Here is a 27,267-nt window from a genome sequence, read left to right as displayed (position 1 = left end):
GGCGCTGTCACGGTTGCCCAGAGACAGATGCTGTTCAAATAAATAATAAATAATACGCGCCTTTTAAAAATGTCCACTGCACCCGGGACTGCACCACGTCCTCCTCCAAAAGCGAGTAACAAGAAGTACACTTGGAAAAAGAAGTGAGGGAAATCTGTTGACTGTTTACATCTGGTCTACTCCACAGACAAGAGAAACACAACAGTTTCTGATGAACCCAGGACTGTTGAGGGAAGGAGTTATGTTTTGCACTTTCTTGTTTTCTGTATTCTTGAATAAGCAGACATATGTTTATAAGTGTTTTTGTTGTTTTCAATTTATTTAGTTTATATTTTCAAAGTTGAAATCAAGGCTATATGTAGGCTAATTCGTAATAATACGAATGACTATTTTGATAATTTTGTGGCGTTTATATTCTCATATAAAAGGAGAAATTGTCTGCTCATGCGCAGTTCGGGGATCCTGGTCACCTGTCGCTGTCACGCGCACTTCCTCGTCTCAAACCAATAGCGGCGCACGATGTTGGTCACGTGTCTCGCTTCGCTGCTCTTTGACTTCACTGCGCTGCAGCCGGAGAGAGTGGTGAGTTCCCAGAAGTAGTTTTCGCAAGCTTGAACCTAACTTTTCTGCTCAAGGTTAGTGTTTGTGTAACTTCATATATGACTGTTGTAATGAGTGCAATCTACGACGTGTCTTCCTCACGTTGTAGCGAATAGAGTTGGTAAAAATGGCTATGTGCAACGTTAAAAACAGATTTATGCAGTACATGAATACACTTGAGGACACGCCGCTGCAGCATTTGTTCACACAGTTCAATTATGTAAATCCATTGCAATTATAAACGTCAAAACAAACCCCTTAAAATCTGCTCGCTGTTATTGTACTGCACGACAACACTGCTGTTTAGCCAAAGCTATTATTTAGACCTTTAAAGGTTCATAAATCAATAATAATAAGAAGAAGAAGTCGCAGAAAAGTGACACTGCTTACAGCAGAACTTAACTGTGACATATAATATTTTCTTATTTCACACTCAAAGCAATTAGGGATAGTTGAGTACATGGATGCACTTCAAAGAAGACTTGCTTATATGGCATACTTTTAATGGTACCAGACACAAACAGTGTGGAAAAGTTACTACAAGTCTGTTCAGTCAACAGGATTTCAAAATAAACCTTGTAAAATCAAATGAATGTTACCCAAACTGGCTTCTGTATATTTATTAATTCATTCCACTATTAGACACTCCATTTTACAAGATATCTAAGTACTTTTGAGCATCAGTCGGAGCCTACAAACAGTATAAAGGAAGAGCGCAAATAGTTGAAACATCATCCAAACAAACAGCCTCCTGTTGGTACCCTTTGATGACAGCAGCCATCCACAGCAGGATGCAGCCTGACACAGACACACACACAAAAACACTTTAGGAACAACTAAAAAAACATGAAAAACAGCACAAAGAACAAACTCCACTGCTGTAGCTTCACCAAGGCCATAAAACAATTCTTCTTAATTCTGCTCCGATTGGTCACTGAGTGATGGGACTAAATTAAATGTTAAAGGGGGTGTATTGAAGATTGGAGTTGCACTTCCCAGAGTTTGATTTTAAGTCAATGTATTTGACATTCATTTGGGTTGATTTCCCTCTTTGAAAAGTTTTGGCTCCATTTTTTTTCCCCTGTGTCTTTAGAACTACATTGTTCGCAAGCCAAACTTTAATTGGCCTCAAAATATTCTCAACTAGCTTTATGTGTAGAGCACCTCTCAAAAGAACAAACACAAGTAACAGGCAAAATCTTAAATAAGTCTCCACTTAAACTGTTCTGTGTGCCAGACTTCAATAGCAAGTTGTCAGCATGCATTTGAAAAGTGGCCGGTGTTCAAGGCTGAAGATCTCTAACCGAAAATGAGCAATTGCTATTTATTTTTAACCCCACTTAGACATTAAATTAAAACACCAAATATAAGGGCAAACAAGTCACAAAAAAGAAACAGAAAAACAAAACACAACTCCCTTCATGGATAATGCTTATTTTCTACATGGTAGATTAATACTGAAGACTTTAAAACTACGCATGAATGCATGTAGAATTAAATGGCAAACAGAAAACTATTTTTATATTTTCGATTCGAAGTACTCTCTATCATTGTCCTTCTTGGTCAGATAGCCCTGAAATAAATATGGATGTTTGTGCGCATTGTCATTAAAAAACAAATTGTGGTCCCCCTGCATGTTTTGTAGATATTCATTGTTCTGTTTCTCTGTGCTGTGTTTGTGTTTCCTGCGGTCTGAAAAAGTAACAAACAATAATTATACTCGAAATCTAAGAAATACTGTTACAGGCTTTAATCATAGACCAGGGGTCGGCGACCTTCAACACTCAAAGAGCCATTTGGACCCATTTCCAACAGAAAAGAAAACACTGGGAGCCACAAAACCCCTTTGACATCTAAAATGGAGATAACACTGCATGTATCATTTTTACCTCTATGCTAGGCCTATGTATAAAAAAACTATAGTGTGTTGCATTTGTGAAATGAAAGGACTGCTACAGAGAAAACTAAATTGTATTTATGCATACATAACAGGGATTTGTCCCAGTTTGGCTAACCTGTGGTTGAAAAGTTTATCGAACTAAAATAAAATACATTTGAATTTAATACTCAATAGCAAGGAGTATGTGTGCTGCAATGCACTGTGGAAGTTAATTTTTTTTGTTTAACTTTACAACCATGAGTGTGGTGTGGCATTCAATGTCATTCAGTTGTTGTGTACTCTCGCTTGTTCACTATTGAGTGAGTAGTTGCCGAGGCAGTTAGCGTGAAAAAGTGAACAACTGACATAGAGCCGCAGCAGAGGGAGCACGTGGCTCCGGAGCCGCGGGATGCCGACCCCTGTCATCAATTCTAAATAAATATGGAAGGAGGAACAGCTCTTTAAAAATGAAGCAAAGCAAGTACAGCCCCCCCTGGTGTCTGGCAGCAGTATAGGTCATAAGCTCAAGAGAAGTCTGTTCAGTCAACAGGATTTCAAATAAACCTCGCAAAACCAAATGAATATTGCCCAAACTGGCTCATGTATATTTATTAATTCACTCCACTATGAGACACTCTATATGGAGGAAGCGTGATCAGATCATTGATATCGTGGCTCCACTCTCAGAAGATGAGAACTCGCAAGATGGCGCTGTAACCCCGGGAAAGTAGCGTCAGCTTGGCCAGTGCAAGGGGGTGGGGACACATTGTCCATATTTACATACAGTCTATAGTTTGAAATAATAAATCAAAATGTGAACATTTGAAATGTATTACAATAAAGGGGATGCATGTTGAATGCTACTGCAGACTTCCAGCTAAAATTATCTCTTATATGCACATTTGTAAATACTCATTAGGGTATTTTTTATGTTTTAGATAGTGAACAGTAATAATTAAATCAAGTCTGTTGGGGTTGCTCCACATACTCTATTTTTGTTTGTTGCTTTGTTCGCAGCTTCAGTGAAAGGTGCACTATGGGCCGCCTGGATGGGAAAGTGATTGTTCTGTCTGCTGCTGCGCAGGGGATTGGACGTGCTGCTGCAATAGTAATGAGCTTTAATAAGAACTTCATACTGATAAATTTACTTCTACATTAAAGATGTTAACTTACTAGTTTGTGGCATGTGGACTCAAAGTTGTGCACATTTCGACGTGTTGTCATGTTGTGGACATCCTCTGGTGTGGTATTGTCTTTACACAGATGACTGTATTACAGAAACATACACTGTGCTACTTAATGTCCCGTGTGCTGTAAATGACGGTTATTCCAGACACACTAAAACACATGTTCAAGTTGTTCCTCATGCATGATTCCCCTGTCATTCTTACCTAAGAGTTACCAAAGCACCTGAACATCTCAAACACATCCTTGTCAAGATTGGATTGTCACCAAATCCATTTCTTTCAAGCCATGTCTTTAAGTGTGCCATGAATGCCTCGTATTGTAGGGATTTGTGTTTTCGACCACAAAAGGCTGTTAGCGGCTGTGCCTCGGCTCATTATGTTCAAATCACATACTATTATATGCAGTGGTGTGAAGAACATTTGAGCGATCCTATTTACTCTTGTAGAGATGCATTTTGTGCGCAGGAAGAATGGATTTAAAGGGGGTTAAGGGCTTTGAGTTAGAAGTCGGTGCTGTGTGTACTCAGAGGAATGATAATGAAATACTGATTATTGATGATCAGAGGGAATCCACATCTGCTCAATTAAAAAACAAACAGGCCTCCCCCTGTTTTCGGCCTTTGTTGTTTGTCGTGATTTAAACTTATGTTACTTAAACAGCCAAAAACAAAGAAGCTTTAGATAGAAAACATATCTGTTTTAATCACAGGATCACAACAAATACCAGACTATATGCAGGCATTTTGGAACCACTTAGAACTCACTGAAGTTTTTCTGCAGGCATTTGCGAAGGAGGGAGCTCTGGTCACAGCCACAGACATAAATGGAGAGAAGCTGAAGGAGCTGGATGGTATTCAAGGTAAGATTCATCTGCGTCGGTCTGGAGCTGCCACCTGGTGGATGTTTATTCCGCTGCTCTCGAGTTCTTTCCCAAGTTTTAGGTTCTTTTGTCAGTGAACTCAGACCAAAGCAACTAATTAGAATTCAACCAATCTTAATTTTATCCCTTCTGAGTTAAATTCTGCCAAGTAAAATTGTCTTCCATAAAGTTTCTATTATATAACCTTCACGCACGCATCATTAGCCCAAAGTTCCTATAAATCTCAACTGAGTCTTTTTTTTTTCTAATTTCCATTTCAAATATTTTAAACTGTTTTAAAGGACCAGTGTGTAAACTTGTATTATTATTTATTGTGGCATTAAGTAGCTGTTACCTTCAAATGAATCTTTTGTATCAATTCAAAAAGCAGTCCTCTTCCACAGAAACTATCTTCATGAGCTGTGATGTTTCTACAGTTCTCTGCATGCACACTTTGGAGCCGCCAACACATCACTAAATCCTACACACTGGTCCATTGAAACGTGCCTTGTTTAATCCCTTCATACGGTATTTACCAGGTGCCGAACAACTTCGGCATTGTTTAACGTCGATCCGAACTGAACGGAAACACATGAGCGCTGCAGATATGTTTAGTGATATTAACGACGCTGTAGCATCTAATGATAGCCTACTTCACAGCATGTATAAAAGCGATGATATCCGATGGCTTTTATGCATATTACAACTAAAATCTAGCAAGTGTAGATAATTCACAAGCAGGATGTTTGGTTAAGTTGTTAATTGACCCCTGATTTTAAACCGATCCTCTGCTAGCAATGATTAATGAGTCTTTTCAGATGAGTGTGCATTGCTTGTCATTTTAGAATGGGCTTCATCTTTTGTCGTGTATTTTCATACACTTGATGAACCACATCTAGTTCCTCCTGGGCTCCTCACCTGTCTTCTGCGTCCGTATTGTTATTGTCACGTGATCCGCAACTAGTCGACTTCCCCTATTACCCCTATGTTACACCCACTACAGGTAAAGGTAGCATAAAGACCGACAACAAACAAAAAATGAAACTCATCAATTTTATTCTATGAATTACTATGAACTGCCAGCTTCCCATTCATCACTAACAGGACAAGGGTTAAGTACACAAAGGCCACACTGCTGCACACTACATTCAGTAACACACAGTCTTACACACTCGGTGAATCGACACTTTATTTTCACACGTGAACACATTTCACTACAAACACAAAGAATAAACCATGTCACCCTTCGCCACCGCCCTGGAATTCTGACTGGACCTGACCTGAGTGAACTTACTCAGCGGAGGAAGTGAGCACATAAAACAACAAACAAAAGAAAAGGTAAAAAAGAAAACTAGGCCACCCGAAGCGTATTACCCCATGTCTTTTTGCTCACTACCTGGATCACTTGCCAGGGTGGCCTAGATAGAGGAAGGAAACAAATCAACCAAAGGAAAATAAACCTCCACACCAAGAACAGCAAATGCCGCCCGATGCTCTGCATGCAAACAAATATTAATCTTAAAATACTTTATTATAGTAATTAAAAAACACACTGATTAGGTATTATAAACTGCATTGCTAAACATTTAACAACATAAAACACAACACAAAACAACTTGAGCCACTGATATTCATCTACTTGTTTTCCCTGTCCGCCAGCATGAAATGACGTGTGCCCCTGCTTCAATCCACTGGCCTGGACCTACAGTTTCCTAAAGACTGTTCCTCCTGCCGTTGCCTCTATATAACTGACTAATTGTGGTGCCTCTTCTTTTTTCCCATTACTACCCGCTACCCTCCACACCTAGTATTTACAAGGTCTTACTTGTCCAATGTATGTTTAACTATTTAACTATATACAGTATGTCTGAATAAATTCCTGTCACGGCTGGATCAGAGAAAGTTCGAATAAAGGAGGACTCAACTGCTTTCCTCAGATTTACCGGGAGACTAATAGGAAAAGATAGTTTGTATGTGGTAGCAGCCAGGCGTGAATCCTAAAATTGTAAAAACGTGTGATGGCAGCTTCCCCGTTATATTGATTTAATGTGCTACATATTACACTTTATCCTGCAGTGAAAGGTGTATCTTCCATGATTAAGATAAAAAAAATGTAATTTAAAAAGAAACTAGTTATCAGGACCTTTTTTTGTGTGTGATCAGGCATCAGGACCAAAGTGGTGGACGTGACTAAGAAGGACCAAGTGGAAGCCCTGGCTAAGGAGCACGACCATGTGGATGTGCTGTTCAATGTTGCTGGGTACGTTTCTCTAATCTCTCTTACATTTAACATGCTTTTTCATCTGTGCATGTATGTAGCGTCTTCTCCTCCTCGAGGACGTTTGTCCATCTCCTGCTTAACTACATTTTGAAAATCCCCACACCATGTGGTTTAACCTCCACTTGACCTTTTCCCAATCTCCTTAACAAAGGTTTCAAAATTATCACCTTTAAAGCTGAGGCAGCTACTTGTCGTAGCACTCCAGTTAGTGTAATATTTATTCTTTTATGTTTTTGTTTATTTGTAAGTGGGAACTTTTGACTGATAGCAGCAGCCGTTTTTAATACTGTTTGTGTGAGTTAGTGAGGTTATTTTAGTAACTGCACCGAACATTAAAAAGATTGACAGGAAAAGTAAATATCACTGACCATCTTACGACAATACAAAGTTCTGCTGGTAAACTTTTGGACCTGGCATTCATGTGGACGTGCACCACCCATTTAGACCAGACCAAACACCTGCACCCCATAGCAATGACACCCCATCCTTGATGGCAGCAGTATCCCCAGCAGGATGCAGCCTGACAAAAATGGTTTAGGAACAACTACAAAGTATTGACCTGGCCTCCAAATTCATCAGATCCCAAACTGACCATGTCCATTCAGGGAGACTTACACAATATTACTGTGTGCCTGATTGACGTGTATTATTTTGTCCAGGTTTGTGCACCATGGCTCCATCCTGGACTGTGAAGAAGCTGACTGGGACTTCACGATGAATGTGAACGTGCGGAGCATGTACCTCATGTCCAAGGCTTTCCTGCCTAAGGTGACCTTTGCCCACTTAACCTCGCACTAAACCCCGTTGCTGATAGAATGAAATACGTGCTGTTGAAAACTGAGTGACATATGCCTTTAATTTTGTTCCCATCCTTTGTCCGCCGGGATTAGCTGTATTACTCTGAGCCCGTGACATGATGGGCAGGGACTGCCCAACTACTAATCCAGCTTTAGCCGCAAACTAACCAAACCGTCTCAAGGGGGAATTTTAGCTTCGATCGTCGCACATTTGTCAATTCTTTACATAAACATGAAAACCCAACTATGTCAGATACTTTAAATCACCTTGTATTTATATGCGGCTGTCCTGATTTGTTCTGTCCTCTTAGATGTTGGCAAAGAAGTCAGGAAACATCATTAACATGTCATCTGTTGCATCAAGCATTAAAGGTAAACAATCTTCTGCGGGTCTTCTCCCTGTGGAGGCTTTGAGAACAAATATTACTCCAGATTAAAAAAAGACGTTGGGACGTTATGGCCGTCCATTGTAATCCTCTTATCTCAGGCGACTGCTTTTGTTTGTGTCTGTGTGAGTGACAGATGTATTTCCTTGACACAGGTGTCGTGAACCGATGTGTGTATAGCACATCCAAGGCAGCAGTGATCGGGCTCACCAAATCCATAGCAGCTGATTTCATTGAGCAAGGCATTCGCTGTAATTGTATTTGTCCTGGTATGTATAGAGCCCTGTGCAAAATGATACCATTTAGTCTGCATCAATATTAGTCAACGTCACCAGCACTTTATTAAATTAAACCCATGTTTTAGAAATACTGGATATTGTGTAGTTTTATAAGATTTTGTCTATCCAAAGCCAGTCTAATTAAATGTGTAGGTATTATTTGAACAGGGGACCTGTCCCACTTTAAAATCTATTCAGTCACAGTCTCTCTATATATTTCTTAACAAAACTGTGAGACAAATATGAAGACAGCTCCTCTTATATTTCCTCAGGGACTGTAGATACTCCATCACTGAGGGGTAGGATCCAGGCCCAACCTGACCCAGAACAGGTACTGTCGGCTCAGATTTACATTTCCCCTTAATCTGACAGTAATGCTCGCTTGAGTCATTCCACACATGCTAAATGTCATCTTGGTTTACACAAGGAGAAATACCGATGGCTGGCTATTGAAGATAATGAATGCAACAAATAATGTACTTCCTCTACAGGCGTATAAGGATTTTATGGCAAGACAGAAAACTGGAAGAATGTGCACTGCTGAGGAGGTGGCGTACCTGTGTGTTTACCTGGCTTCAGATGAGGTGAGTGCTTGCGGAGATGTAATTTATGTGGTACACTAAGAAAGCCAAAAATGTAATTTTCATCAGTAGGGAAATTATTGAGCAGCAGTTGATCTAATGTCTAATGTTTGTTTGGGCTTCTCCACAGTCAGCTTATGTGACCGGCACAGAGCAAATCATCGACGGAGGATGGAGAATGTGATGAAAAAAGCCGTGGAAGGAATCTTTTTTTTTTTAATGCAAAACCCTAAATTCAAATAAAGTGTGCACAATTGAAATAAATCTCTTTTTGAGTTGTGTATTTTTGCTGTGTCTAACATGCTTTTTTTTTTGCCGTCCTAAAATATGAATACACTAAAAATGTTGAGAAATCTTGCAATAAAATCACAAATGCAGCATATTTGTTTAATATCTGAATACACACGTATCTTTACAATTAGGTCTGTGTAAGTATCTAATTGAGTAACTCTTTCACCAATGCAGTGGGGTGGGGGGGAGTTTTCCATTGAAGCTAAGTGACCCAAGCAGCACTCTGTTGAGCTACATACTTGCTTGCCCATCACTAATCCGCCTCATTCCCGCTTCCCAGCTGGTGTATCAGCCACAGGACTTGCCAGGAACCCTGCCACAGTCTGTTCTAGCGCGGTGGGAATGCTTACGACATGCGGTGAGCATTTATTTTTTCTTTTAAATGGTTTGTTTAAAAGGTCTCCATAGCGGGCTACCGTGCTTTTGAATGGGAGCGGATTGAGGTGACTGACAGCTGGTAGCAGGAAGTAACGTTACGCAGGACGCGTTCGGCTACCGGCTCTACATCCAATATCGGACAAATGTCATCTCCGCATTATACTAAGGTTACACCCACGAAAGAAATAGCTGTACTTATCGAAACCGTAATTGTCGGTGTTAGTGGAGGCTTTGAGTTGTCTACCGTCGCGTCTTTTGTGTAACGTTAGTTGACGGCGCGGTGACTTCACTAACGGCGATTCGTTCCAGTCGAGGTGGGCAGTTGTAAGACACGCGATGTCATGGCAACACTGTCTGCTGTACGCGTGTGGGTGGGCTACTAGAGGTTATGCTAACCGCTACAAGCTAGCTACTATGACAGAACATGCTGTCTGCCGGCAATGGATATACGGACAGGGTTTATCCGGGGCGTGGGTCAAACCCTCGTGACTAGCCTATTACTGCGTGGTTTCAGTTGTCTGGTTTAACACGTGTGTTGCGACCTCAGTAATAATAATAATAATAATAATAATAATACTAAGTCAGTCACTAGTACTAAGCTAACTGCATGCCTGTGACGGCTGGGTGGGTTTGTTGTCGGCTGGTGTCGGTCCACTATAACCTACTTGCATTAGGTAACCTCCTTGAGCTAACGCTAGCTCGGTGTGCCATATGGTGAACCTGTAAGCATCCATTAGTGTGCTCTATTCACAATTGGATTAACCAAAGTCTGTTGCCATAAGCAACTGTCAAAACACAGTAGTAGCGTTTAGTTGTGCACGTTTTCATAGTTTGAACCAAAGCTAGTGTGTTAACCCAATAACGCAGTATTTTGAATGTTTAGTTACATGTTAGATTTATACTACAGCGCTAAATTGACGTAGAGGCTCCTGCGTTGACGCACACCCTGTGCGGACTTGCGTAGCTGGCACCTACAGCAAGACAGCGCAGGGTCTTGCTGTCAGTTTCAGCTGCCAATGTCGAAAGGGAAGCAGGATGTACAAATTTACCCGACTGTCAAAAAAGACACAGCGCCATCTAGCATTTAGGTGTTGTTTTTACAGAACAAGCCAGACTAACAAGCGCACAAGTCCCCCATTCCCTACTGCGTCTGTTTCCACACCTGAATCCACACCCCTGTTAACTTCGATTATGTAAACAATAATTTGTTCTCCTACTGATAAAAAAATGTGTTGCATGAATAGAAACCTGAGGTCAGAGCTGGACACACAGAAGCAGAAGTGAAGGAGCTGCCCCATCCATGGCCAACTCCACCCCCAAGCTTCATGTGCTGTGACAGAGAAGTTAGGGGACCAGAAAGACTGTAGACAACTACCATGGAGGACACCCAGCAGAAACCTGCTGCCCCAGAGCCAAGCCCTGCGCCCAGTCCAGCACCCAGTCCAGTGCCCAGCCCGGTACCCAGCCCACTGCTGGATAGAATTGTATTGCCTGCAGGAAACCATGTGGAGGTAATAATCAGTCTCTTTACATGTTTAATATTGGAACTGTACTGAATAACTTAGCAAACGTGTTGAATATATTCATCAAATTAGACATTTCAAGCCTCATATAAATGATTTGAGTGGTGTGGTTTCTCTTGCATTAGACTACCTTGTTGATTTAATTCTTCCGTGTTGCATAAACCGTCGTTGCATTGTTAAAATGAACTGTCCACCATAATATTCAGCCCTTTTTCCTGTAATTTCCCTGTGTGAGTTAATTAACTGAAAAGCAGCACGAGGCCAGAAGTCAGAACTTTGAGCCGACATTACCCACCTGAGTTATATGACAGAGGAGAGGGTGTACTGGAGCCTGTTATCAGCCCACGGCAAGTTCATATCTTCCCTGTGTTGTTTGCCAAGAGTTCAATGGTTTTTAATCTTCTGCTATTACGTTCCTCTGTGTCACCATACCGATAAAGAAGACAGGAAATATTTTGTCATCATTCTGTGAGCATCTACTGTCTTTTTTTTCTTGCTGGACATGACAGGAGTCCACAAACTGTAGGACACAGTGAAGTTGTTTACCTTGAGCTCTTCTTCTAACAGCTCAGTGTGGCTGCTCCTTCTGTTTCCATTATTCTCTGCAGTATTTCCAACAGATCCTGTGTCAAAAAAATTGACCGTTGTTTCATTTTGTAGATTCATTTTTGATGAACAATAACAGTAAGTGCTAAGCTCACTATTAAGCATGCATTTACATTAACTACTTTATAATAAAACTCAGCTTGTGCTTAAGCCAATGATATGAATGATCAATAAAGGCTTTTATTGTTGGTTTGCATCTCTTCACATTAGAAGCAACTTAATACAGCATTTCTTTCAGTGCATGTCGCTACTGTTTCCCAGTTACTAATATTTAAAATGTGGGAATATTGCAAAACTTTATCAGTGGGGCCTGGGCTCTGTCAAGAAATATAGTTAAGCTCGCTATTGTAAGCTTGCTATTGTATCGTCTAAGCCTCTGATTCTTGGAATATTTATATCTAGTGTGCACATTCCTAAACATTCATGAACGTGACCACTGACTTCTCCATGTCCTTACCTTTCCTTTAAAGCACCTAAATGTGAACCAAATCCAGGTGGTGGTGCGGCGCTGCTCAACTCCAAATGTAACAGAGGAGACCACCTATTTTATTCCTCGCAACCCTGTGGTGGACGCTGGCACCAACACAGACCCACCAGTGGTCTGTTGTCCTCTGCTCCGCAGATTTTGCCCGTGTCCACCAAGAGGGCTTTTCGCCTCTTTAATTACCAAAGGTAATTAACCCTAACCCAAAGTGACACATACTGTCCATATTTGACATATTATTTGACATACTACTTGTAATGCCTATAGCAACATGATCACACACTATGGTGGCATACTGCATGCCTCGCTTATGTTACCTAAGTCCTTCTCCTCTGTCTTCTCCAGTCCTTTTGGCAGCTGTGCTCTTTGGGGTGGTTTGGTCTATCACAGAAGAACAATGTCTTCCAGGAGGAAACCTGTTCGGCATCACAGTACTTTTCATCAGTGCACTCATCGGTGGCAAATTGGTGGCACTCATCCGGCTGCCCAAACTTCCTCCATTCCCCCCACTCCTCGGTAAGACAGAGAATGCTGTGATTTTACTTTATGGTATTGATGTGATAAGTTCATTCTGGGTGATTGTTGGGAGCAAATGCCAGTTGTGGAAATAGGTTAAACATCTCTCTTGTATTTATATCTTTTCGGTTTAAAAAAAATGAACAACATATATTAAGTGCACCAACTTTTCCTGTACTCTGTGCAGAACATAGACTTGCATCTTGTATCCCCTAATTGATAAGAATCAAGGAGACTTGAGCCACTCCTTATACACATTGAAAGCCAAAACCAAAGTTCAGCTATGAGTTTCTTTCTTTCTTTCTTTCTTTCTTTCTTTCTTTCTTTCTTTCTTTCTTTCTTTCTTTCTTTCTTTCTTTCTCTGGGTCAGTCTTCAAAAGCTTGGTTTACCTCCACTCAACTCCATAGTCAGGCAGAGAAGCTGGTTCAGTGACAGGCTGCTGTCTCTGTCCTGCTCCATGGACAGGTTTAGGAGGCTGTTTGTCCCTCAGGCCATAAGGCCTTAAGTCATAAGTTTGGAAGTTTAAAGTCCTCTGTCCCAGTTTTTTTTCCTGCCATAGCTCACATGATTTCTCTGTTGTACATTCTTAGTCCATTCTGCCAAATTTAATAGGTCACATTGTGTAAATTCTTAGTTACGTTTTAGCAGAGCGACGGTCAAATGAAATTTTAGAGCGGGTGTTGTTATATTCACAATCCACGCTAACTGTTTCAAAAGCAACAAGAGAACACTGTTCTCACTCTGTCGCCTCGTGAGTGCCCAGCCCTGAAGAATAAACAGTACCATGAGGTAAAAATGATCACCTTTCCCCTTTCTCCCCCTCTGCTGTGCTGCAGGGATGCTGCTGATGGGTTTCATGCTGAGGAACATCCCAGTAGTAACAGATGGAGTTTACATTGACTTCAAATGGTCTGCTTCACTGAGGAACATTGCTCTGGCTGTCATCCTGGCCAGAGCTGGCCTGGGTTTGGATCCCACGGTAAACTACATGCTCTTTGATTATAGCTTAGCATCTGCATACAGAAATGTTCAAGGAGCCGTAAATATGTCTTAACCCCTATGTGACCTTCTGAGATATATTCAAATGACATTTTAAATATATATTTGTCACTTTCTCCAAAACAATAACCATTTGAAGCTGAAGCTCACCTTAAATGATCTTCTTTAATTGTTTAACAAATTCTGATATTAGTAAAAGCAAGTAAGTCAGAGTCTTGGATACGATGCAACTGAAAATGTTTGGTATTTGGGCTTTAAAAGTCCTATTATGCAATTTTCACTTAAAGATGTTTCCCTCAGTTCAGTTAAATTATGTGAAACCTCACTTTGCTTATTAATGCTTGCTATATAAACCAGTCAGCCAAAACATTATGACCACCGACAGAAGTAAATCATTTTGGAGCAGTGTTCTGCTGGAAAACTTTTGGACCTGACATTCATGTGAATGTTACGTAGACATGCACCACCCACCTCGACCAGACCAACCAGACCAACCGCACCCAACTCATAGTAATAACACCCCAGCAGGATGCAGCCTGAGACAGACACACACAAATGGTTTAGAAACAACTTAAAAAAAAAAAAAAAAACAGCACAAGGTGTTGACCTGACCTCCAAACTCACTAGGTCCCGAAATGATCAAGTGTCTATGGGATGATCCACACAGAGAGCCCTTCCCTCAACCCATAGGACCCAAAGGCTCCCACTAACAACATTCTGTTGCCAGATGCCACAGGGCATCCACAGAAGGCACGAGGAGACTTACATAACATTAGGAAGTTGGTCATAATGTTATCCCTGATCAGTGTATTTTGCATGTTTAAAGAATTCCTGTTAAACCTTATTGTGTGTTTCCATTGTCAGGCCCTGAGGAAACTAAAAGCAGTGTGTCTACGTGTGGCCACTGGGCCCTGCTTGGTAGAGGCCTCTACCATAGCTCTGGTCTCCCACTTCCTCATGCAGTTGCCCTGGGTGTGGGGCTTCATCCTTGGGTAAATAGTTTACGCTGTCCTTTCTGCCTAACTCTCCATCTTCTATTTAAAAACAAATGAGCGTTGCTTCCTGTCCAGGAGCTACTCTCACACATATTTCATTGGGGCGGATTTGTCCTGTGTTTTCCTGAGTCAGTGTTAATCCAGTACGTTCACCATTTCAGTCCCAACATTTTTCATGAGAGTGATTCCCTGGTGCCATCAAACTGAGCTGTGTGAGCTTTACCAACATCCCAAAGTTTTGGTTTCGGATAATATGTCAAAGAAAACAAGAGGCCGAGTCTGTTCACACGCTGTAAATGCAGGCGCTCTTGAAGATGGTTTGAAAAATGTCCCGGTGTCCAGCAGTGAAAATGTTGACTCAAAATCCTTCATTTAAACAAACATAAATATTTAACCTTGAGTTAAAACTGACGTCACAGTGTTTTATTTATTTTATCAGCTGAGTGAGTGGACTATTCGGCACATTGTGTTACAACAGATAGTTGAGTGTAATGTCAAGCATTACAAATAAGACATGCAAGGTCATAGTCGTATCTTGATGAAAGTATATAAAACACTGTGCCTACAAGTACAAAAATGCATCGCTCTCAGAAAGTTACTGTCGTTACTGTCAGAGGCCGGTTACACCCTGGACAGGTCTCCAGTCATTGTAGGGCTAACACAGAGAGACAGACAACTATTCACATTTGCACCTACGGCCAGTTTAGAATCACCAGTGAACCTAACGAGCATGTCTTGGGACGGTGGGAGGAAGCTAGCGTCCCCGGACAAAACCCACGCAGACACAGAACATAACTCCAAAGTAGGAGCTGTATGTTTCTGCTTCTTCAGCACAAATAGACCTATACGATTATGATGATCATAAGCCACTAGTTTCTTGCAAAGGAGCGGCACATGGCCTGTTCCCCCTCTTTTCTACGTGTTTGGGGTATCATTACATAAGGGCTGAAATAAATCTTCTCTGCAGCCCTGATCACTGCCTTAAAAGTGTAACAATCTTCTATTATTTAACTTAGAAATAAGAATTAAAAAAAATGACTGTGTTTGCAGTTAAGTTCGACACGACGGTGGTTTCATTCAACAACTGCTTTCATGTTACCAAATGTGATCCCAGCTGTAGTTAAGTGTAGTCAAAGGCCGGTTCCGTTGTTTGTGAATGAACGAACGTCGTCTCCACATCGCAGGTTCGTGCTGGGCGCCGTGTCTCCGGCGGTGGTGGTTCCCTCCATGCTGCTGCTGCAGAAGGACGGCTACGGCGTGGAGCAGGGGATCCCCACCCTGCTGATGGCCGCGGGCAGCTTCGACGACATCCTGGCCATCACGGGCTTCACCACATGCTTGGGCATGGCCTTCTCCACAGGTAACCTGCAGCTGAGTGCGACTGCGTGTGTGGGGAAGTGATGGAAAACGAGAAGTGCTGTGTGTGTGTGTGTGATTTCCCCCTGGGATCGATAAAGTAATTCTGATTCAGAATTGTTTTGTGTTGAAACATAACACTACCTTTATCTCCAGCAGATAGGCAGCCAGTTCTGTAGGTCAGCACTGAGAGGCGCAAATAAAACAAATCAAACATATGTAGTTTGTCAGAGGCTCAGCAGAGGGTGTAAGTGTGCTGATCACTAACAATGGGAGCATGAACATATTTGCCCCAATGCATTTAGTGAACTCAATGTACATGTGTTTTATTGTGACTAAATATGTGGTGGGGGAAATATAACAAAATAATAGTTACACATATGAGCCTTACATAGACCCCCATGATATATCTATATGTCACTTTATTATTTACTGCTACTGCTGAGTAGCTGTATCAACTGTATCCATATGGAGGCAACAGGTAGTGGCGCTGTTGAACTGCGTTGCATTATTCTTCTTGTAATAATTAGTTTTTGATAAAATCCTTCTCCATGTGGTGTGGTACAGTTCCACAGCGCTGCTCTGTAGACAACACACTGACTGTGACATTCGTGTATAATTCCTACATGTGCTCTGTTGTTGTTTTATAGGTTCCACTTGGTACAATCTCCTGAGAGGTGTACTGGAGGTGGGTGGAGGGATGGTGGCTGGGATTCTCCTTGGCTTCCTCATCCAGTACTTCCCCAGCGTTGACCAGGTGGGCAGCATCTCAGTGACACCAGACCGTTTTACTGCAGCCCGGTCGTCCTTCCACCACTTGACACCCACTAGAACAGGGTTTTTGCAGGTTTCCAACAATGGAAATTTAAGACTTGTTAAGACCATTATGGGTTAAAGTTAATGCCTACATGAAGTATGAAAAATAAGAAAAATCAGACTCACTTTCAGAATTACTTTTAAGGAACAGAAACATAATACTGCAATATTAAATGGTAATAAATGGAACGTAAGAATTTACTAAACCTACAATGCAAAATACACTCGTATTTAAGGCTTTTTAAGGCTTTAAATAGAGTTACACTTTTTAAGACTTTTTTAAGACTCTGCAGAAACCCTGAAGAAACAGCCAGTGAACGGTTGGCACTGTTCTCTGAGGGCTTTTGGTGAGAGCAGCGGGTGAAGGAAGATATACAGGAGTTAAAAGGAAAAGAGATTTTGTGTGTTTAGAATTTGCTTACACACCAGAAACGTCTTTACAGTCCAGTAATAAATGTTCAAAGCCTTTTTGCACAAGTTGGAAAGACACCCAGCATGAATGGATGTAGATCAAATCCGAGCTCAGCTATCACTACATGGTACATCTTAAATGGAGCATTATATCATACTTTTCTACATTTTATTGGACTACATTAATAGTACGTGTTCTTCTAGAAACACTTGGTGATGAAGCGCTCCTTCCTGGTGCTGGGGCTGTCCGTGTTTGCCGTGTTTGGCAGTGGCGTGGCCGGCTTCCCTGGGTCTGGAGGCCTCTGCACCCTGGTGTTGGCGTTCCTGGCTGGCCTTGGCTGGGGGGCGGAAAAGGTAATGATATATGCACGCCTCAGCTGTAGCCGCAGACGTCAACTATTCTGGCACCTACCCTGTCCCTCTACCGATACAGTAACTACGAATTACACGTCTAAACCTTCTCTGTTCTTCTCGTCTGGAGGCGCGTGTGGAGGAAGTGGTGGGCTGGGCGTGGGACGTGTTTCAGCCTCTTCTCTTCGGACTGATAGGAGCCGAGATTCGAGTCTCTGAGCTGGAGGGACACACAGTCGGTGAGGCGTCCTCACTCAGCCTTTGAAGTAGCACAATATTACCATTGTGAAAAATTCAAATGGGGCTGGATGAATTCATACTTATATGTATGCAAACATATTTGCATAGCCAAAAGAAGAGACCACAGAGGAGATGCACTGCTCTGTCCTGTTATGTAAATGGAAACACTAATACCTCTGTGTTGCTGCTCTTGTGCTCAACTTGCCTGGGAAAAAAAACGATCCCAAAGCCATGTGACACGTAGAAATATGTCTTCTGTGTGTTTGGAGTACACCTGCATACTTTTCTTCCAGTCGTTTTACTGGTGACAAAAGTGTATGTCAGCACCCGGGCGATGTGATCCCCCTGCATGACTCATGTCTGTACTTCTTTCTAGGTCTGGGTATAGCGTCTCTGCTCATTGCTCTGCTGGTTAGGCTGCTCTTCACCTTTGTCTGCGTGTTGTGCGCAGGCTTTAACATGAAGGAAAAGATCTTCATAGCCCTGGCATGGATGCCCAAAGCGACGGTGCAGGTACGTTAGCGCCAGAATATGTATCAGCATGAACTTTATTTTTCGGAAAATATTTCTTTTGTTTCGAGTTCAAAGTGCTTGCGCTGATGTGTTACTCGAGTTTCATGTCTGAAACATGCTGTGTCAGAGAGCACACAGGAAAGAGTGCTGTCGTGAGACCAGCAAGCAAATTGAAGGAGCCGTTGTCTTTGTCTCCGTCAGGCAGCTATAGGCTCCACGGCTTTGGACATGGCCAGAACTAAGGATGACAAGCACCTGCAGAAGTACGGCATGGACGTGCTGACTGTGGCCGTGCTTGCCATCCTTCTCACGGCCCCCGTAGGGGCTGTTATTATAGGGCTCGCTGGACCTTGGCTGCTGCAGAAACCCAAGAACTGTGGTGAGCGAGTCAAACCCAATTTATCAGCTTTTTTCTTAGGTAGGTAAAAGTCCTACTCTGGAACATTCAGCCCAGCCCAAGCACCCACTCTGACCTTCGCTTCGTACCTGTGTTCGAGTAGTGAGCGTCCTCCCCATGCAATGCTTTCCTCCGCTTCACACACACACACACACATACACACAGATTTGCATAACTTCAGGTCACTTCTGTTTACGCTTTCGTTCATGGCTTTTACATCCACACAACACGGGCATTGTTGTTGTCATAGTGTCAAAACATTCAAATAGCCACATTGGAAAAGTTGAACTCCTGGTTGCGTGTTGCCTTTTGTTGCCGTCTGTTTTTACTAAGCCTCTTCTCTGCACCCTTTCTCCCTCCGTCTCCTCTTCATTTCTCCAAGGCACTGGGGCGGGAGGTGAAGATGACAATGAAACTCCCGTCACGTACGAAAGTACGCTCTGATGTCATCATCCAGTGGGACGGGACGTTTAGACTCCTCAGATATTTGAGCTTTTCTTTGGCCACCGAGTGGCTCTCTTTGTGTCTCAGTTGGTCAAGGACGCACAAAATCACTATATTTATAGCCTCTGGTGGTTTCCAGGCCTCATGTTCCAAACAAATGACCTATATCACACTGTCTGCACTGTCATGCTGTATGAACAGAAAACAAGTCTATATTTAATCCGATATATTAGCGTGAGGCATACAAACGGTTTACATTTCTGTAAAGGGGTATAATGTTCATGCTCACTGAATCCATTTTTATGGCTAGATTACTCTTATGACTTGACGACGTAATGCTGTACTTCATTATATGCAGTTTTCTGTGTAATTTAAGACACGGGTAGCGGTGACATATTTTATTGTTTTTAATTAGACTAAATAAAAGACACACATTTAGCTCTTGAGATGTCTGATGTCGACTTTTAACGCTGTGTATTTTTGTTTCTATTGTATTTGCATATAAATTAGCAGTGCGTCTTGGTGACCGGAGAACGGTTTGTGTAGTTTATAAAGACTCAGGGGAACCATCCCCAATAGTTGGGGTTAAACACAGAGACTACTGCCAGCTGCTTCAGTGTCATCCACGCTCACCTACAACATTCACAACATTCATGGAAACCTAACCTTTAAGAATTTGATTACAAATGAAAGTTTGTTTTTTTGCAATTGTCACATATTTGTCTTCTTTCTTTTTTTTTATTACTTCAAACGTATGCAGTGTAATTTGAAATGTTTTGGATTTGTTTGAATTTATATGAACTCTTTTTGAATGTTGTGTGTTAGCAAGTATTTATCATGAATTTGCAGACTTGAGCATTAGTTTTTTACCGAATACTCTTTGAACAATAAATGATGAAATACTCAAAGTATCATCCATTTCTATGGCCCAGCTGGGATTAAACCTTAAGTTAATGTGCAGCATATGAACACAGTTGACTCACGTGCCTTCAAGTCATACCAGTCAGTATAAACATCTAAATGAAATTAGGTAAACATGGTGAGTGGTGGTTCTCACTTTCGATTCATTTATTTTACTCAATAGAACTGATGAGCAGACACAAAGTAATACGCTCAGTTTCCTCGTCATTCATTTACACACGTTTAAACTGAACATAACATGAAATATTCTCCAGATATAAAAGCAAGCAGCTCGTGGCTAAAAACCGCTGATGCTAACCATTTCTTTCTTTTTACATTTGTACGAATGAGCCGTTGACTCACACCAATTCATGAACGCAGTTCTATGCGTTGTAGACCGCATCACCGTGGAAGTACAGAACAGATAATGATATGCAATATTATTGAATTATAAGGGAAATATGCCAGAAATAAGCTATATACAGTGATTATGACGACACAGGTGGTAGTACACAGAAAAAAAAAAGACCTCAGACCTCAACAGGTTAGCAAGGAGGTCACAACTGCACATAACTGGATATTACTCAGTGGTTTGAAATGTCTGAAGGCATAAGAACTGAATGCAAAATGTAAAACTCAAATGGTTAAAGGCTGTGAATAAACACTTTTGAAGAATAACAATAAGTAGCCTCCCATACACGCAATAACTTAGAAGAGAATATTTCACATCCTTAAAGTGGAGACAGTGAGTTAATATTTGGCACTAGCAGCAGAAAAGAAGCTATATATAAAAAGAGGATGAACTGTCCACAATGAGGACGTACAGTACAAAATGTTAATTACGGACTAGTATTAAGCGTTTCATTTATACAGCCGTTTAACTGGGAGGAAACCCTTTCCCGTGATGGGTGCAGGTTACTGGAAGTCATCATAAAGTCACTGCAGTTATGCTCCAAATGTTTCAAGTTTTCCCTCAGAGTGGTCCCAGTGGTTTCTAACTTATTCCAAAAGACTGGTTCATGAGTAAAGCAGATTAAACAGTCCTATAAAAAAAGCTTTTCTGTTAACAGAGGGACCATAAAGAACGAAACAGAAAACCTTCCCAACTGCAAACATGACACCAAGAGAAGCCCGAGACAGCAGTCTGCAAACTGGTTAGAGGAAACCTCCCGTCGGTGGTCGATTATAGGATCTTCTTCTTCAGTATGAGCGGTCCCACGTTGTCTCCAGTTAGTTCATTGTGCTTTAAGTGTGACTTGTCACAAACAGGAAACTAAAACAGGAAGTAATTTAATATTAGATGGTCATCAAGATGCACAAACCCCAAATTCTGCCTTGTTAAGAAGTTTAAAAAACAAAAAACAAAAAAACACAATTAAAATAAATGATAAATGACTTGTCGGTACTGTCTCAACTATAAGCAACACTCTAGGTGACAAACAGAAACAACTACATGAATTAGGCCCACGGTGCAGTTCACACAGCAGTGAAGCTGAGAAAATAACAGGCCGACTTACAGTTTTGGAGCGCCAGCAGCGGCAGTAACACACGTTTGCGCTGTTCAGGTCCTCGATGTCTATCTCATTGACCACTTTCGGGTTCTCTTTCTGGATCTTCAGGTTGATCAGGCTGTCCCTCTGCTTCTTCTTCTTTGGCAGGAACGGGCGAATGGTCAGGTAGCCCAGCAGAGCCAGGATACCCAGGAGAGGAAGCAACCGGAGCCACTCGGACACTGCGAACAAATCACACACACATTAGCACACGACGTGCAACTTCTACAGCCTCGGTTGTACATGTAGCTGTGGCCTCGGCCCCGTAGAGGATCTGAAACCGACAGGTCAGATATTAGATAAAGTAAGAAATGAATCCTGAAGCAACTATTTCATTATAATTCAGTGCTGAACATTGACTGCTCAGGTTCTTGCTCTTAAAACAAGCAAGCAATAGATTTCCAATAACAGTCTTTTCCAACTGTACTTAAATGCATCACTCTGGCGCTGGTTACATTACACACTTCACACTGTGTATGAGTGAGAACCAGGGCTTACACCGCATCAATGTTCGCTTCCTGACATCTGCTGCACACTGAGCTGCGTTCGCGTTGGTTTAGTGGAACCAAAGTGAAATTAGAGCTGAATTAAATCAGTCACACAATGAAGCGCGACATCTTTGACATCACTTTGCACAGTGATGCATAATAATATTAATACATTTTATTTTAGGAGCTTTTCTGGCACCGAAGGTCCCCGTACACGAAAACAAGCAATAAAAACAAAACAAACAAAAAAAAAGGAATAAATAGGAAAAAAAAATGCACGAAGCAGTGGATCAGAGGGAAAAGCTTCGATTCTGTACTGGTGAGTTTTGAGGCAGGATGTCTCACTGATATCGGTTTACTTATGTAGAAAATGTGGGTTTGTTTCTGTATCTGCATCCTCTAGAAGCTAACCACGTATCTGATCTGCATTTCAGCTGCACTGTTGTGCCCGATCACTGCCGAGCGTCACGTCACACCAGCAGCAGCAGCCGCAGCCATCGGGGGTCATGCTGAGGCCGGGGAACCGCTCCGTACAGTCGGCCGTGCACGCTGAAGACAGGCCCAGTGAGGATTACACAGTTGTATAATTTCACTATTAGCAATTGATTCCGCTCCGGGAACTTATGATAACACCCTCTTGCCAGGGAAAAAGGATTGTGATGCCTAATGGCTCATTTCTAATCCTGTTAACCAATTATGTTCAGTTCAAAAAGAAGAAAGAGCGTCTGCACCTGAAGTAGCACTTTAAGGTTTCATGGTCTAATCCGCGCTGACAGAAAACAGATCGTTAACAGATGTTAACTTCAAACGTCATGTGGCTACAGTTAACCCCCAAAAAAAGGTCATTAAAGTCTTATCTTTTTGGTTGTTATTTAACAAACAAACGGTGCCAGTTGTCGATTGCCATCTTTTTGACTGCAGTGTTCAGCTCTTTCTTTCGATTTAAACTGAACTCTAGTGCACTAAAGCAAAAAGGTGTAAAGGCTGTTTTGTTAATTTAATCACCTCTCTGTTGAAGAGCAGCAGTTATTAAACCAGCCTTTGAGCTCTGACTGGCAGGGGCCCACCAGATGCTGTGCGTGATAAGATGTACAGAGTTCCTCGCCTGGGCTGGTAGAGATCAATCATGATAAACCTGCGGACCTGAAACCATGAGATGGATCTGCTGATATGCAAACAGGGTTCCAGGGATTTTTAAATACGGACCAGTCTGATATATTCAAAATAATTCAAAGTAACTAGCTGGTGCAGAAACCCATCCGTGGACTGGACCCAGATGCTGGGACACCACGAGTTTACATGTAAAAGTACAGAATGAGATGTCTGCAAAGAGGACTCTCTCAGTCAAAACAGGAAGACATTATGTCCAAAGAAGAGACATGGAGAGACGAGCAGCGTGGCGGCCATGACAGAACATGGAAAATGAATGAGGTCAAGTGGGATGGAGCGATGATGATGAGGAGCGCGCGACGACCTCCGGCGAAGCAGAGTAGACTTTGTTGAAAGTTCAACTCAGCTTTGAAGTGATGTGATTCAGGCGATGATCAATGGGAGCGACTGACTCGTCATGCAAACACAAAGCTCCCCAAAACATTTACCACAAGGAAACATCATCATCCACAGCTTTGGTTTCAACCACCAACTTCATCACCGTGGTGATATTCAGGCTTGGAGCGATGGGTGAACAAAGGCGGAGGGGTGAACAAAACTTAATTCCATCCATACACTCGTAATATTTTCATGTTCAGATAATTTTTCCCCCTTAAGTACAATAGTTTGGGTTTTTTAAGTAATACTTTACTCTGTGCACGTGTGATAGTAAAGTGATAGCAACAAGATGAGCAACATGTCAAATTGGTACTGATGATTGATTATGAAAATATCTATTAGTTGGCACGTTTAAAAGTCTCTATAGTTTTCTCCCTCGTGGTGAACTATAACTGAGATATACACTGATCAGGCATAACATTATGACCATCTTCTTAATATTGTGTAGGTCTCCCTTGTGCCTCCAAAACAATTATGACTCATCAGAGAATGGACATGGGCCTTCTGAGGGTGTCCTGTGGTGTCTGGAAACACAGTGCTGTTAGTGGGGGTCTTTGGGTCCTATGCGTTGAGGGGAGGGGTCTCTGTGGATCAGGCTTGTTCCAGTGAATCCCATAGATACTTGATCAGTTTGGGATCTAGTGAATTTGGAGGCTGTTTTTTGAGTTGTCCTAAAGTGTTTCTGTGTGTGCGTCTGTGTCAGGCTGCATACATCTGGGCAGTGTCATAATTGTTACGGGGTTGGGGTGCCTGGTCTGGTCTGGTCTAAGTGGGCGGTGCATGTCTAAATAACATCCACATGAAAGGATGCCAGGGGCAAGTTGCAATTTGACGAGTTGCAGGGCTCGTAGCGAGAATCTGGTGACCCGATGTACCACAGACCTAGAAATGTTGTGAAACGATGATGTTGCAGCAGCAGCAGTAGGCTGTGTTCAGAGGCTGCAGCAGTCTGGGACTAACTGACATCCCTGTGGTGTGACAGACTGATCTGGGTGCATGATGTGCGGCTGGCACACGCAGCACTGACATTTCCACTTGCTCATATTGACATGGTATTTTTCCACAACTCATAAGACAGGCTGGAACTTGTGACGTGCAGACGCTCCGCCGTTAATGACACGGTTGTCCCAGTATTTAAATACAAGCTTATTTAACTGTACAAAGTGTGACTTTAGAGAAACAAAAACAAAAAAAAACAAAAAAAAAGGCGCAAAGGTCATTGTCGAGTCGTTACTAAACGGAAGCAAAACACTGAAAAGAAAGATAAAGAGTTGCGGGTTATCAAGCAGCATGTTTCTGTATGATAATTCACGCCACGACGTCAACAAAGTTTTCATATGTTTTCTCCCCCGAAGCAAAGGGCACCGCGCTAAGAAGTGTCCCCGAAGAGTTTCACAAGTCATCCTCCTCACAGTCAGAAGAACAGAGCAGCTGCTGCTACTTTACCTGTTAACCTTGCAAATCCGCCGATCGTCTCCGGGAGCGGAAGCCTCTTGAGGTAAGCTGGAAGCTGGACTTTTATTATCCTTGAAATAGCTTCCAGGACCATCTTGAATTGCTGCGTGGGGCAGGTTCTGTGAATCACTCGGGATGGTTCCTGGGGTTCGTTTCTGTCTTTGCGTTCATTTCTGAGCGCAGCTGGCCGCCGGTACGTAAACTCCTCCCGCGATACTTGGACGCGACCCGAGAAACTGCGTAAGCGAGTAGGTGAATACACGTTGCAGTGACATGTGACGGTAGCGTTCGACCAATCACCGTCGGAGGAGTTGGTGGTTCCTGATTGGACAGCTTGAATTTGGCGTGAAGAAGAAGGAGGCTTCTGCTCTTTCATGTGCTACATGGAAATTGAATGTTTTGTTTAAAGAACTGAATAAAGTGGGGGTAAAACAAAAGGCACAGTTATAATGACGTGTACCCTGTGACAAAACAGACAGTGGTACTGTGCTAATAAAATAAAAATATGAGCAAAAAAGGCTCAAAGGCTGATGAAGACACTAGCATACTACATATTTGCTGTTGACATAATCTGAAGTGATATTTGCCCTTTTAAACATTATATGTTCCATAATATCAGGCCACAGTCTTCACCTGTTACAAATTACTGGTCCGTATACAATCAGTTGTGGTTTCTGGATCGAGTCATCTGATAATACCACAAGATTTCATAATACTGGAAGGTCTTTAAAGGCAGTACTACTGTGGCTCATTCTGTTTAAAACAATCTTTATAAAGTACCAAATGTCTACAAGTGTGTAAAATATAGGGGAGTGCACAATGTGATAATCATCATAGATGAAAGCAGTGGTAGCAACAACCACACTCCAGTTGTTTCCTCGCATGGAGGCGTTGCAGAGGCTTATGGCCTGAGGGACAAACAACCTCCTCAACCTGTCCCGACTATATGTAGATTGACAGCAGTTGTTATATGAGGCCCTTGTTCTCAAAAAGATGAATTTACAGAATGTTACCAAACCACAAAATGAAAAAAAAAAAATAGCCATACATCTCTAAGAAACACTGCAGTGTGTGTCACTGAAAAACCCTAGTTACAAAAGATCTTCCATTAGAACAGAAGGCCGATGGGCTCTGGGACAAGGGTTAATCTTTTAGTTGTGTACAGTAAAGACAAACTGAGAAACATGACCAAGCAGTCCAAGCATCTGCAATGCAGTAACTGAGGTTCTTAGGGAGGATAATGTGACAACTGTGAGCACTGCTATGACTGATCAACTCAAAACATCCCACACACAAACAGTTACACTTACTTACCGACTGATCATAGATCATAGATAAGACGTGTAAACGTTAACCTTACTTTAAGTACAGTTCAACACTTTGCATTCTCAGGAAGCTTGGTTTCATTAATGTTGACATCGTAGTTTTCTGAAATTAGCTGCAACAACAACAAAAAATCATTCAAACTAGATGTACAAAGAAACAAAGACATTGCTGTTCATTCTCATTATCCAAGCTCAATGAATGAGAAGACACCAAATGAAGGACAGCCAGATCTCAGAAAGAAGAACTAGAACGAGGAAACCAGACTGAGAACTGTAACTTAAGTGGTTAAATAAATAGGCTCCCCAGAACTCTTCCCCTGTAATATCGTACTAGAAAAACAAATAAAAGACAGCAGTACATTTACATCAACTGAGTAAAGGTTTTCTATAATATCTTTGTAACTGCATCTTGCTGCTTTTAATAATTTAACATTACTGTTAATTAATTATGTTCCTAATGATAGCACAGTATTTGAATATGTAACGTGTTCTAGTTTGTTTTTCAAGTCTGACCACAGTATTAATTATGCTCATGAATGAATACCATGAAAAAAAAAGCTATTCAAATTTCTATAATGGGCCTACGCCATCACTGACTGACTATCAATGATATATATATCATTGATAGTCAGTCAGTATATATATATATATATATATCATCATCAAAACTGTTGTTTTCTTGTTTTTAACTCAGCAGTATACATTATTGTTTATGGTATTATCAAATTAAGTATATTTAATATTGAATTCTCAGAGAAATGCAAACTTCAGCACTGTGAGTCATATTTCTTCCCGAATTAGAAGAATTTTATTCACTCCAACTGAACTCTTC

At 41.7% G+C, this 27,267-nt stretch overlaps 3 protein-coding genes across 5 annotated transcripts; 2 read left to right on the top strand and 1 right to left on the bottom strand.

The window, feature by feature from the left end:
* The first annotated feature begins 514 nt into the window (after positions 1-514).
* On the top strand, positions 515-9,112 carry bdh2 (3-hydroxybutyrate dehydrogenase, type 2). Of its 2 annotated transcripts, none has more exons than XM_047578226.1 (10): positions 515-582; positions 3,497-3,587; positions 4,447-4,525; positions 6,689-6,785; positions 7,466-7,574; positions 7,915-7,975; positions 8,145-8,258; positions 8,540-8,598; positions 8,759-8,851; positions 8,979-9,112. In XM_047578226.1, exons 2-10 carry the CDS (start codon positions 3,516-3,518, stop codon positions 9,030-9,032), a joined length of 738 nt encoding a protein of 245 aa, XP_047434182.1. In that variant the 5' UTR covers positions 515-582; positions 3,497-3,515; the 3' UTR covers positions 9,033-9,112. The 2 variants fall into 2 exon arrangements, with proteins under 2 accessions (XP_047434182.1, XP_047434181.1); XM_047578225.1 differs by having other exon boundaries at positions 525-635.
* Positions 9,113-10,217: 1,105 nt separating this feature from the next.
* On the top strand, positions 10,218-20,077 carry si:dkey-162b23.4 (sodium/hydrogen exchanger 9B2). 2 transcript variants are annotated; one of them, XM_047578223.1, is made up of 13 exons: positions 10,218-10,239; positions 10,762-11,028; positions 12,117-12,318; positions 12,476-12,646; positions 13,484-13,626; positions 14,511-14,638; positions 15,826-16,001; positions 16,648-16,754; positions 17,429-17,578; positions 17,706-17,814; positions 18,192-18,328; positions 18,530-18,746; positions 19,108-20,077. In XM_047578223.1, the coding sequence occupies exons 2-13, from the start codon at positions 10,894-10,896 to the stop codon at positions 19,167-19,169; spliced, it is 1,737 nt and encodes a 578-aa protein (XP_047434179.1). In that variant the 5' UTR covers positions 10,218-10,239; positions 10,762-10,893; the 3' UTR covers positions 19,170-20,077. The 2 variants fall into 2 exon arrangements, with proteins under 2 accessions (XP_047434179.1, XP_047434180.1); XM_047578224.1 differs by having other exon boundaries at positions 10,219-10,239; positions 18,530-18,707.
* A 136-nt stretch (positions 20,078-20,213) lies between these two features.
* Positions 20,214-25,501, bottom strand: cisd2 (CDGSH iron sulfur domain 2). The gene is made up of 3 exons (XM_047578227.1): positions 25,102-25,501; positions 21,587-21,801; positions 20,214-21,342 (listed from the first exon to the last, which is right to left on the bottom strand). Exons 1-3 carry the CDS (start codon positions 25,484-25,486, stop codon positions 21,253-21,255), a joined length of 690 nt encoding a protein of 229 aa, XP_047434183.1. The 5' UTR covers positions 25,487-25,501; the 3' UTR covers positions 20,214-21,252.
* Positions 25,502-27,267: the final 1,766 nt, after the last annotated feature.

This window comes from Mugil cephalus, chromosome 2 (assembly GCF_022458985.1).
Source record: "Mugil cephalus isolate CIBA_MC_2020 chromosome 2, CIBA_Mcephalus_1.1, whole genome shotgun sequence".
Lineage (NCBI taxonomy): Eukaryota > Metazoa > Chordata > Actinopteri > Mugiliformes > Mugilidae > Mugil > Mugil cephalus.
The sequence above is the reverse complement of the archived record's forward strand: the minus strand, read 5'-3'. Positions and strand labels throughout refer to the sequence as shown.